At 35.8% G+C, this 13198-nt stretch overlaps 2 protein-coding genes across 2 annotated transcripts in view; one reads left to right on the top strand and one right to left on the bottom strand.

Moving 5' to 3' along the window:
- LOC131428650 (transmembrane protease serine 9-like) overlaps positions 1-901 on the bottom strand; it is a 29132-nt gene extending 28231 nt beyond the window's left edge. Inside the window, exons 1-3 of the mRNA XM_058592696.1 lie at positions 764-901; positions 415-695; positions 27-349 (exon numbers count right to left, since the gene is read on the bottom strand). Of these exons, the coding sequence (XP_058448679.1) occupies positions 27-349; positions 415-695; positions 764-818 (659 nt within the window). The 5' untranslated portion in view covers positions 819-901. The remainder of the gene's footprint in view (positions 1-26; positions 350-414; positions 696-763) is intronic.
- An 8145-nt stretch (positions 902-9046) lies between these two features.
- On the top strand, positions 9047-11152 carry LOC131430338 (trypsin beta-like). The gene is made up of 4 exons (XM_058595233.1): positions 9047-9159; positions 9219-9499; positions 9573-9895; positions 9964-11152. The coding sequence occupies exons 1-4, from the start codon at positions 9102-9104 to the stop codon at positions 10154-10156; spliced, it is 855 nt and encodes a 284-aa protein (XP_058451216.1). The 5' UTR covers positions 9047-9101; the 3' UTR covers positions 10157-11152.
- The last annotated feature ends 2046 nt before the right edge of the window (positions 11153-13198 follow it).

Raw genomic sequence — 13198 nt, 5'->3', positions numbered from 1 at the left:
TTGAACGAAAAAAAAACACGTCTTACTCAGCCGACACCATTCCGAACCACAACTCGTTACAATCATTGCGATTGACAACCGGCAATGCCACCTTCAACAATTTGTCCACAGTTTGTCCGAAAGCGTTCAAGCCCCAACCGGTGACTACTACATCCTTTCCTTCGACCCATTCTGCCCGTGCCAACGGAATAATGGCTCGTGAGAGTCCAATAAATGGCAATTTAACGCGAATAGTTGCAGCATCGAATATAATTTCTTCTGGATCATACAGCTCATGGATATTGTAGTGATCGATGGCATGTACGAGTCCTCCGCTCGACCGTGACGAACTACCAGAACGAATTGTTACCTGGAAAATAGAACAGTTATCAGAATTCATTCCGATACAGTTAGCTTGAATCAATTAAACTTTACATCAGCATCCGCTGGATAAAAATCGAGGCAATGAGCTGCCGTGAGAACCCATGAACGACCAATAATCGATCCACCACAAATCTGTTGAGATCGGTACAGTAGCGCGACCTGGTACGGATAATCCCAAATAGCAGCCACAGTGCCTCCAACGATTCTAGTTCTATCCTCGCTTTCGTTCTGTGAGTTTAGAATATTGACACTACTCGATTTATTGGCCATCATACTCTCCAACGCAGCTGGCATTTTGTTGACCCTGGCCACTGCTTCTTCCACGGTTAGCCCTATTAATCAAATTTAATTTCAGATATTCAAAAGTTATAACTGAATTTAGTGCTATTTAATAGTTTACTTTTGGTTTCGGCAAAGACTGAAGCCGATAGCAGTAATACTAGTACGAATTGCATTTTAGTTTCACTTTAGATACTTAGTTCGTCAGAATCAAACAACAAACTGATAGATATTACTATCGTTTCTGGTTTTTATAGGGTTGTCTGCTTCGTTCGGCACTGATAAGACGTTTACATTTTAAAAGTGGACTTAATCCTCTCGTCCCAGACCTATTGTGTAGTACACGTGAAATCCAATACTTGAAACATATTTTATTATCTATAATAGAGTGAAACTTCACTTCATTTACTATTCATGTGGAGCAGATAAATCGAGTGAAGATGAATTTTATAATTTTCACAAAATTCATATTGCTATTGTAACAGATACATTTCTTAAACCAAATTTAAAATTGAACAGTAATCCACATTGTGTGGTTCATCGATTTGATATATTTACTGGAATGGCGGCAAATCAAACCACGAATTTTACCTCCTTTCAATATTCAAGTTATCGAAAGCTTTGGTATAGAAATTGAAACCATTCATGGAATTTATTTTATCGCTGGAGCATATTTACCATTCCAATGCACCGGTGAACAATTGAATTTCTTTAAAGGTGATTTACAAATCTCACAAGACATCGACAGAAATTTTTCGTAATGGGGAACTTAAAGGCAAAGCACATCCAGTGGAATTGTAGACAAAACAACAATAATGATAAAATACTTCATTATCAACTTTCTCTGGTTACTTTACAGTTCTTTATCCCAGTGATCCGACTTGTTTCTCTTCCGTGAGAAACCCCTCGACAATTGATCGACAAAGAGCGGCATAAGCACGTCGCATGCGCGTGGTTGTCTTATGAGAATGAGAATAAACTTGTCTCAGCGCAAAATAAAGAGCGCGCGTGCATAAGGCCTGGCCGACTTTGACTCAAATCATCTTCCTTCCTATCATAACAGATCGGCTGAAAAGTTCGTATCGTTTCTATGAGAGGGCGCCACTAGAATGAAATCCATACCATTTACAGTTAGTACCAACCTTCAAAAGATACGTGTATAAATTTGACAGCTGTCTGATTATTAATTTGTGAGATACTGCATTTTAAGTGAAGCTACTTTTGTTATTGTGAAAAATAAATGGAAAAAAAGGAATTTAGTGTGTTGTGTTGTGTGTGTTGATGAAACACTACTTTTTGATGAAAAAAAGTGCCGCCGATACCAAAAAATGGCTTGATGAGTGTTATCCAGACTCTGCACCGGGCGAAGCAACAATTCGTAAGTGGTTTGCAAAATTTCGTACTGGTCATATGAGCACCGAAGACGATGAACGCAGTGGGCGTCCAAAAGAGGCTGTTACCGATGAAAACGTGAAAAAAATGCACAAAAAGATTTTCAATGACCGTAAAGTGAAGTTGGTCGAGATAGCTCACACCCTAAAGATATCAAAAAATCAAAAAATTTAGAAGCAATGAAGAGGTAATCGCTGAGACTGAGGCCTATTTTGAGGCAAAGGACAAATCGTACTACAAAAATGGTATCGAAAAGTTGGAAGATCGCTATAATCGCTGTATCGCCTCTGATGGCAATTATGTTGAATAATAAAAACGAATTTTGGCAAAAAAAATGTGTGTTTCTATTAAACGATACGAACTTTTCAGCCGAACTGTTAGATGACAATCTTCAACTGCTCATTCGCTTGAAAAATGTTCGTCGACAATATCAACGCTCTCGTGATCCTGCTATGAAACACATAGTTAGGGATTTACAAAAAGAAATTAAACATAGATTTACTCTTTTGTGAAATGAAAATTTCGCTAAAGAAGTTGAACAAATTAAACCATATTCTAAACCCTTCTGGAAACTTTCTAAGGTTCTTAAGAAACCTCAGAAACCAATTCCTGCTCTCAAGGAAGGAAATCAAATACTTCTTACAAATAGCGAAAAAGCTCAAAAACTTGCTCAGCAGTTCGAGAGTGTCCACAGTTTTAATTTGAACGTTGTGAGTCCTATTGAAAATGAAGTCTCACTGAATTATGATCATATTTCAACTTAAGTGTTATTACAAAATGACATTATTGAGACGAATTTTGATGAAATTAAGTCAATCATTAGGAAACTTCAAAACAAAAAGGCTCCTGGTAATGATGGAATCTTTAACATTCTTATTAAAAATCTTCCCGATGTTGCCTTGAGACTCTTTCAACAAGTGTTTTTCATTAGTTTACTTCCCTAAGAGATGGAAAAACGCTAAATTATTGCCCATCCCTAAACCTGATAAAATCCCAGCAGAAAAATCAAGTTATCGACCAATTAGTTTACTTTCTTCTATCAGTAAACTTTTTGAAAAAATTATCTTGTTGAGAATGATGTCTCATATAAATGAGAATTCATTTTTTTTTCAGAGCAGTTTGGGTTTCGTCATTCAACTACTCATCAAGTTGTAAGAGTAATGAACATGATAAAAGCAAAGAAATCTTCTGCATTATCCACTGGAGTTTCTCTTCTAGACATAGAAAAAGCATTAGACAGTATTTGGCACAAAGGTTCAATAAGAAAAATGTTCGACTTCCAGTTTCCTATTTATTTGATCAAAATGAATCAAAATTATTCAACTGACCGTACTCTTCAGGTTAGCTATCAGAATTGGAAATCTAAGAGTGATCAGCAGTCGCCTACAAAGATGCTTATATGTTTTCAGTGATTATCTGTCAAAATGGAAAATTTCACCACATGCAACAAAAACGCAATTAACTCTCTTTCCTCATAAGCCAAGAGCTTCTTTTCTTAAACCAAACAATAATCACATTCTCAAATTGAATGGCTTGGAATTGACATGGTCTGATCAAACTAAATACTTAGGTTTAACGTATGACAAAAAACTCACTTTCAAGGATCACATTGAAGGAATCCAGGCAAAGTGTAATAAATATATCAAATGTTTATTTCCACTTATAAAAAGAAATTCTAAGCTCTGTTTAAAGAACACATTATTAATTTATAATCAAATTTTCAGACCAGCCGTACTTTGTTCAGGACCAATTTGGTCAAGTTGTTTTTCTACCTGGAAGAAAATGCTTCAAAGGATTAAGAATAAAATTCTGAAAATGATTTTTAAGCGTCCTCCCTGGTTTAGTACAAATGAGTTACACAGAATCACAAATATAGAACCACTAGAGCAAATGTCACATAATATTAAAGACTGTCCCAGAAAGTATGGACGCAACCAAAAACCGCTGCCATTTCGCAATGGTTCAGAATCTGTCAATTTTTATGGTTGCGTCCTGTTGTTTACACTCTTCTCTAACCACTTAAGCAGTTGTTTATTCGTTTTCATTAGTTTGTTTCGAAATGCGTGGACTTTCAGCAGAACAACGTCGAAAAATTATGTACAAATGGTGCACAGAACGCGGACTGTCACTGAGAAAGATAGCAAAACTGGAAGGAATAAGTGAAAAAGCCGTGCGAAATGCAATCAGGAAGTTCGGTGAGGATAACACCTTTGAGGATAAACCGAAAACGGGTCGAAAAAAGGTCCTGCTAACCCTCAGTTGGATAAACGTATACTGAAGGCGTTCGAGCAAAAGAAGAAGGTTTCAGTTCGAGATGTGACCAAAAAAGTGGGCACTTCGAAGTCAAATGTTCCTCGTGCTAAAGAACTTTTGAATCTTCGAAACAATAACAAGCAAAAACAACCAAAACGTAGTCCGAAACAATTGTCAAACAAAATCAAATTCATTTAATTCTGGGTCTCAGATTTTGAAACACGTTCACACCAGAATTCAGTTCTAGAATTCGATTTAGCATCGATAAGGCAGCTTTATCTCAGTTGTAGAACTCGGTTCAGGTTCAGAACTTCGTTCCGAGATTCAGCTCCAGATTTTACTTTCAGAAATTATTTCCAGTACCGGAATTAATTTCCAGAACGAAGGTTCCGAATTCTGGTCCAGAGTTCAGTTCTGGAATTCAGATCAACAATTCAATCCCTTTTCTAGAATTCTAGATCGGGATTGTAAATTTTGTTGGCATTTAATTCAGAACATAGATTTTAAATCAAAAATTCAAGTTAATAGGGTATGGGCTCTCTATTTCATCTCATTTGTAAGGATGTTACCTTAAAAACCAGATTTAGCCACTAAAATCAATACGGTTTTTTTTCCATATTTCTGCTTAATTCGCTTTGCTCCACATTGGAAATTGATTCACATTCCTTGGAAATTAAAATAATATTCAAAAAATAAGCTAAAAACACTTCTGATATGTTCACTACTGTGCTCCTTAATTCATCTCAAAGGTTTTATACTCATCCTATCGTTAATCCTTTATTCATCCCATAAATTAGCAATGGCGACAGCAATCAAAACCAAAATATTGCACTATTACACCGACGACATTACACTCTCAGATTCAAAATGTCTGACTTTTCCTTAAAAAGGGCCTAATGTCAACTATGAGACAACACACGATATTTTTAGAAACAGTTTGGAATCATTTCGACGTTTAAAATGTTTTGGATCGTTTTCGTTACCTTTCGTTTTAAGTTTGAAATTTTACTGTGCTTGGAGAACTTAAAAAAAAAACAATAGAATTGTTACTAATTAGGCATCAGTCCTTCTAAAAACAAAATGCAGAACCAGAGATGCCATTTATACAGAATTATCTGTATTGTATATTTAATACAGATTTGTAAAGGTTCATAAAAATTGAGAAGTAAAAAATTAGACTTTTCTCTCTGAGTATCTGTTAATATTTGATTGCAGTACTTCTTTTAAAGTTTATTAATCAACGGACAAATCACATGTTAAAATGGAAATCTTATGTTCAAATATTTCATGATGAACACTGATAAACATTTATATTAAAATTTTAAACCAACTGGAACTAATTCATTTTATTAGTAAAAACAGATAGAGCAAATACATATTTTCTATGAAAGTATCTGGCATCTCTGTGCACAGTTGATGAAGCACACACACTTAACAGCATTATATTGACATATCTCGGTTGATTTTTCATTAGGGCGTATAAGCAAGTGACAGTTTCTCTTTAATCACTCTCTCTTTCGATTATTGTGATGTGATTAAAAAGATTTTGTTTGATATAACTCTATTCTGTTTGAAAGTCGAAAGTTTCGGGTATCATTTCATGCAAAGAGTTGAGTGGTAAACGTGGAAACCGCTTGGTAATTAATAGAAGAGAAAGTAAACAAAGAGAAACTGTCACTTGCTTATACGCCCTTTTGAAAAATTAACCGAGATATAGCAGAAAGAAACCAGGGCTACCAGATTTGCCACAATGGCTATTTCATTAGTATTTAACACGCTCTTTCTGGTAATATTCGAAGCCGAAACAGTTTTATTGAAATATTATTAACAACAATATAATTAAATTAATGTCACGGATACCAAAAAAATACTTGTTGTTGATAATTGAAGAAGGAAAACAATTTTTTTTAACATTATGAGAAAACCTGGCAACTTTGCGACACCAACTGAGATGAAAACAAAGCGCAATCAAGTGAACTAAGTGAAAAACTTTCATCTCATATTCTTGAAGACTTGAATTCTAAGATCTTCGAATCGAATCTAACATCTTCGAATCAATCATCAATACTACTCTATTGTCAGCTTGTCGCCATTATATTAGCAGTTGCCAGCAGGCCCGTACCCAGGATTTCGTTTCGGGAGGGGCCCAAAGATAAAAAAAATAATGTTACTGAAGATTGCTTATGTACCTAATTTTCGGAGTGCCTTTTACGGGTGATTTTAACAGACACTTTAAACTTTTCCACTTGAACTGTTATTGTATTACATTTCTTTACGTTAACTGTCTTGTTATTTCTGTAACAAATGTCTGAAATCTTCTAAATAATTATATATCTGTTTTTGATTTCGGGAGGGGCCAGGGCCCCTCGCCCCCCCCCCCTCTGGGTACGTGACTGGTTGCCAGCATAGATTCTTCCCTGGTCGGTCGGTTGACACAAATCTCGTTTGTTTTACATCGTTTTGCACCGAGCAAATGTCCAATAAATTCCAGATCGACACGGTCTACACTGACCTTAAGGCTGCTTCGACTCGGTGAACCACGAAATTTTGTTAACCAAGCTGAGCAAACTAAGATGCACGACCAGATTTTGTCAATGGCTCCGAACATATCTCGTTAACCGTAAAGTTGTCGTACAAATTGGAAATACTGTATCTGAACCATTTGCAAGTATCTCAGGAGTTCCTCAGGGAAGTACTCTAGGACCACTTCTTTTTTCGTTGTTTGTGAACGATGCTGTATTTGTCTTAAGACATGGTGGTAAATTATTTTTTGCTGACGATTTGAAAATATTTCTCGTTATTCGCAAAGGAGATGATTGCCGTGAGTTGCAACATCTTATTAATATGTTTTACGAATGGTGTGTAAGAAACAAAATGGATCTCTGTGTTTCTAAATGTTCCGTCATAAGCTATAATCGTACGAGAAACATGTTTAATTTTAATTACATCATCGCTGGCACCCAGCTGCAACGCGTTGATCACGTCAAAGATCTAGGTGTTATTCTGGATGAAAAACTAACGTACACCCGCCATCTTTCTGTAACGATTGACAAAGCAAACCGTTTACTTGGATTCATATTTAAAATTTCGAGTGAATTTCGTGACCCACTTTGTTTAAAATCGCTATATTGTTCATTGGTTCGTTCAGAGCAGGAATTTGCGAATGTTGTTTGGTGTCCATACAACGCTATATGGATTCAAAGGATAGAAGCTGTGCAACGTAAATTCGTGCGTTATGCTTTACGGGAACTACCGTGGAATAACCCGTTGAGCCTTCCACCGTATGAAGATCGTTGTCAACTATTGGGGATTAAATCTTTAGCAGATCGTCGACGTGCTTCACAAGCCACTTTTGTATCTAAGCTACTACTGGCTGAATATGATGTTCCGGATCTTCTATCACAGATTAACCTGTATGCTCCAGCACGTGTTTTTCGGCCTCGATCATTACTGCACACTGATCTACGTAATACCAACTATGCTAGCAACAGTCCGATTTTAGCAATGACTCGCCGTTTCAACGAGTTCAGCGATGTGTTTGACTTCATTATGGCCTCTTTACAGTTTCATCGTCGGTTGCTATAGCATTAGATTAATTATTACCATTTTTAAATAGTTTTATTAGTTTATAGTTTAGTTCATTAAGACTTGTTGTCAGATGAGCATTGTCCTAATAAATACTAAATATTAAATACTGTTATTGCTTGTCGGGTAGTTTTTGGAGTTTTTAATCGTTAATTAAACAAGTAGCAAGTGAACATTACTAATTATGAAGTCATCAAGCATTCAATAGTACTGTCATTGTGCGAAATAGTGATCATGTTTTGAGACGAATCAATTAGTAGATATTCAGAAACATGACGAACTGTAAATCTTGAGACGAAAATGTGTCCTAAATTGAAAAGTGAGTTTGTTTAAATGAAAAAAAAACGATCACCGAAGAATTTATAACCATTTCTTCTAATGAGAAAGTGTGACAATAGCTTGAATAATCATTTTAAAACATTCCACAGTTTGGTTCAGGTACGTTGTAAGATATTATTCATGTTCAAAATAATGAGGTGAAGAGATCAGATGAAATAGGGAGCCGTTACCCTACCAGAATTCAGTTCCAAAATCCAACTTAGAAGCAATGTTTTGGAACTTAAGAATTCGGGAATTGGTCTGGCATTGTATTCTAGAACTGAGCACAATCTGGGAAGTAAATTTGGTTACGAACCGAACGTCATTCTATTTCTGACATTCCGTAAACAGTTAAGTTATTTTATAATTGGGCAATCAAATACTCAGGATTTGTACGGGTATGAAAAAGATCAGTATAGGATACTTCAAATAAGATTCACTGTAAAAATTATTATCTTATTTTGATGACAAAATTAAAAGTCATTTACTTCATTATTTGTTATTTGCGGCTCACCACTGCAAACTTGTTTGTATAGTAGTATATACCAGTCTCACATTCTGAACAATAAGCTCCAGACAGTCAATAGTAATTGTTTATAGCTGCGACACGAATTTCAACTCTAGTAGCCATAAATTGATAATATGACAAAGCTATAATTACTATATATTTGTAGAAGATAAGTTTTCTTTGATTACTGGGAATAAACTGTATTACAATTTACGCATATTTGCAGACAAGTTATTCACAAGTATTTGATAGAGCAATGAGATGATTACGTCCAGAGTTCTATGTCATCGCTCAATCTACATTAATATAAATTGATAATCTGATAAAAACCTACATACTGGACGACAACAACTCTCAGTTCATTGTTAGTTCCAGACGAACCAAGTATCATAGTGATTCTGAAATGCATTTCTTTCTAGTATTATTATTATTTTCGGTTTCTGTTTTTGCAGAGACAAAAAGTAAACAAAACGACGTTCTCATTCTATTACAAATACTCAAATTTACGTATATCGCTCAGGATTAACCGTAGAAGAAGCTTTGGCGATAGTTAATCAACCACCGGCAGCCTTGCAGAATTTGATTGCTAGAAAAACGAATAGCATTCATGATCAAATCCAGAACCATTGGACCCGAAATAGCACGAGAATCGTTGGAGGAACTGAAGCAACAATTGAAGAAATTCCATATCAAGTGGCATTACTGTACCGAACTCGACAGATTTGTGGTGGTTCGATAATTTCTCACTCATGGGTTCTCACAGCAGCTCATTGTCTCTCTTGGTATCCCTCGAACTCGGATGTATGATAAGGAATTTGCCTCTCTTAACTAGTCCGAATCGAAAACTTCTGTTCTGTTCTGTACATCTTTTCAGATTACAATTCGTTCTGGTAGTTCGTTTCACGGCAGCGGAGGAATCGTTCATCGAATATACTACTACAACATCCATGAGCTATATGATTCGCATGAATTCCCTCACGATGTGGCAACCATTCGAGTGAGAGTTCCGTTTATCGGATCATCACTAGCTGTCATTCCGTTGGCCGACTCGGAATGGATCGAAGGAACGCCGGTGCTAGTCACAGGCTGGGGTCTGGATAGTAATGGCTATACTCCGGCTAAACTGCAAAAGGTAGAAATACCAGTTATCAGTCGGAGTGATTGCAGCAAACAGTGGGAAAATATGGTAACAGCCGAGTATGACACTAATCGATTATGTTTCCATTTGGAGGAAAATTTCACTTCAAACCAACTATCCGTTTCAGTATGATTTGTGCCGGTGCCAAAGACATCAATCCCTGTAACGGAGACAGTGGCGGACCAGCCGCTCAATTGGGCGTACAGCACGGTATTGTGTCCTGGGGATCCCGCCTTTGCACCCTTGGAATGCCGTCAGTCTATACGAACATAGCCCATCCGTCCATTAGGAACTTCATCAAACGTACTGCCCGGGTGTGATATTGTTTTTAGGCTATACGGATAATTTATGTTGTGTTATTGTGGTTCATTAATAGCATTTATGTCAAATTAATCTGTTTTGATTTTGGAGTAATTATGGAGTCTTGTTATGTTTAAGTATTGAAATTTGTGAAAATATTTGCATTGAATGACAGAAACACGGTTTTCAATATATAATGAATCTAAATAATGATTACAAAGTTCTGATCGCAAAAAACTTGTTCCAAATAATTTTTCCATGCTCTTCCAATGTACGGTTTCATAAATTTAGTTAATTTCCCTAAAGTACTTTTTTCAGTGAAAATTGATGAGGATTTTTTATGCTTAGTCGTTAACGATCTTACTTTGTGATCTAATTATTCTAGGTTTAAGTTTCAGTCACTATAGGTTTTGTTAGATTTCTCATGTAGAAAGACTACTCAGGGTACTATGAAAACCAGCTTTGCTAGCGGAACCCGGAGAATCAAGTAGCATATATCATTCGATTCAGTTCGTTGAGATCAGCAGATGTCTGTATCTGAATGGTTATTGACGTGAGTACGTCTAATTTTACTATGGCGTGCCTTTTCAAAATTAACTTTATACAAGAATGGGTAGAACTTGATGTATTCAACGCAGTAATATATTCTTTTCTCCATACCATCGGAAATATGTTCACAATTTATGATATAATTTTCAGTAGTATGAGATTACCACAAATAACACAAAATTGAAGTTTTCTAAAATGTTTGGTATGGACGAGCATCGCGGTGAAATTCAATGCCAAACTAATATGCGCAAAATTTCCACCGCTTGAATTGAACGAAACGTCGCACAAAGTGTATAGCGCAAAACCAACACATAGAAATACGGAATATTTTCAGTGATTGAGTGCAGTAGGCTTACGACACGTTTTGTTCGCTAGTAAAACAGGCATCAATTATGTGTGGTTCTAAGCCTTGAATATTTTTAATTGGCTAATATGAGGGTTAATAATATGTTGTTTAAAACGATCAATTTAGTCATTCAATTTATAACCAAATGCTCTTCTAATTCATTTCCTGACCTTTAGCGAAATGGTTAAAACTTTGTTACAAATATAAATCTTTTGAGTGATGACAATACTTCAACCTGACTGATTCCCACTTTGCATCATGTTATGAAAGAATTGAATGATTTTCAATTTTTTTAATGTTCCATTTTATATCAAGAATTATGTAAAGAAGCTGTTTGGAATAAACCATAAATTTATGCTAATGCGTACCTCTACTTACATATTCAGATTGTTTAGAATAAATGTTGGTTGTTTTAAGACAACATTGGCTGAATTGAACACCATTTGTTGTTGTAAATATATAAATCAAAAAAACCTCGAAACTACCCAGAATTTACTGATTTTTCCAATATTTTTTTCTGTTTTTACTACTCAGCTTCTCCCGGTATTCATAGGTTCATAAAAGGAAGTAATTGGAGTAGCTTAATTATGTGTAAAAACCCCTGGTTCTAAGTGAATAATATGCTACCTTTTCTCGTGATTTTTTTGGAGGAATTATAAATACTTTTTGTCCACGATTGGCGAGTGTACACTGAAAATCGAGCTTACATTTTGTGGAGAAAACGCTCATTGTCGAGCTATTTTATAAGCTACTCAATATTAGACACGAAAAAAAATAACTTTCACCCAAATTTTGGGTAAATAACCGATTACTCTTTTTGAGTTCATATGGGTTAGTAACTGAATCGGTGTTCACTCAAACGTTGACTTGATCGTAACAAAATAAATAGCGAACATTGCCAAAGCTGCATGACAACACTTTGGGCAATCTTACATTTACATGAAATATTGAGCTCGTTCGTCTGGTTCACGTAAAACGCCAGTTACCTAAAAAATGCAAAGATGCACTTTAATTTAATTAGGGTAGGTTTTGATCCAAAATTAGGTAGCGACTGGGAAAAGTGTATATCAATAATTTATAGTTCACTTGATTTTACGTTTCGTCTTAGACTCATCAGTGCGTAGCAGTTTATGTTGCAGTTTATGTTGTAAGTTGTAGAATTCTTCAAATCCAAGATGACGGTTTTCGAATCGCTATATAATTTGTATTTTCGAGACGTATTTGGCAAGTAAGTTATTGAAATTAATGACTTATCAATTCTTAACTGGAATTTAAAAATCTGGGATGGTCACAAACAATTTGTTGGACCGTGCCTTACAACACTGTAATTTATTGCTCTCGTGTGTTCCGCCTTATACCGTTATAAGTCAACAAGTGAAGTATTGAAAGTTTGCAAAAGTCACACAATCAATCAACTCGTACGTATTATTCGTGATATTCGGAAGTATGGAAATAGTATGTCATTTTTTTCGTATTCACGTTATCTAGTTATGTCTCTGACATTACCCACCCGCCTTTTTTCATAGTGAAGTTAAAAAAACTTCCGATGAACCGAAGGCAAAACGTAAAGAAAGCGAAAATAAGTTTGCAATGACTAAGTGGAAACGTACACGGGTAAAATTCTATTGCACTGAATTTTTATCCGTGTATATTGAAAAAGCGAAATGAGTGAAAATCTCACAGAAAAGATGATTTTTTGGAAAAAGATACGCTCAGAGACAGGACTCGAACCTGTGTTCTTGTGTAATCCGTGCATACGCAGTTCTACAACAGCACCGAGTTGGTAAGCTTGCATCGAACAATGGTCTAAATTCTAACCGCCTCACGGCCGGTACCATATATTAAAACATCTTCTCTGTTCATCAGACAACAAACAACCGGTCAAGCACTGGGTAGGAGAGTATACTTATGATCGCTTGTTGCCTTCTCTACTGTGCCAGTCGCTGTCTGACTATCGTCAGCAACGACCCTATTTTTGTTTCAAATATACAAAAAATAGAACGGCATCGTAGACCAGTTTTAAATTTGACAGAAGAACTGGTCGAATAAATAAAACTATAACGGCTTGCTGGGGATACGTTTGTTCCAGTTTCTGCTCTATTATCGATATAGAACTTCTAGTTGCTGAATTTGCTAAGTGATGGTTTAAAGTTTAAACAAACTGCAC

Source organism: Malaya genurostris, chromosome 2, assembly GCF_030247185.1.
Source record: "Malaya genurostris strain Urasoe2022 chromosome 2, Malgen_1.1, whole genome shotgun sequence".
NCBI classification, from domain to species: Eukaryota; Metazoa; Arthropoda; class Insecta; order Diptera; family Culicidae; genus Malaya; species Malaya genurostris.
The sequence above is the reverse complement of the archived record's forward strand: the minus strand, read 5'-3'. Positions and strand labels throughout refer to the sequence as shown.

Excerpts from the sequence above, each read along its gene's own strand:
- LOC131430338 (XM_058595233.1), top strand. The coding sequence starts at position 9,102 with ATGCATTTCTTTCTAGTATTATTATTATTTTCGGTTTCTGTTTTTGCA. Across the intron at positions 9,500-9,572 it reads GGTATCCCTCGAACTCGGAT|ATTACAATTCGTTCTGGTAG; the intron begins GTATGATAAGGA and ends ACATCTTTTCAG. Across the intron at positions 9,896-9,963 it reads GAAAATATGGTAACAGCCGA|TATGATTTGTGCCGGTGCCA; the intron begins GTATGACACTAA and ends TATCCGTTTCAG.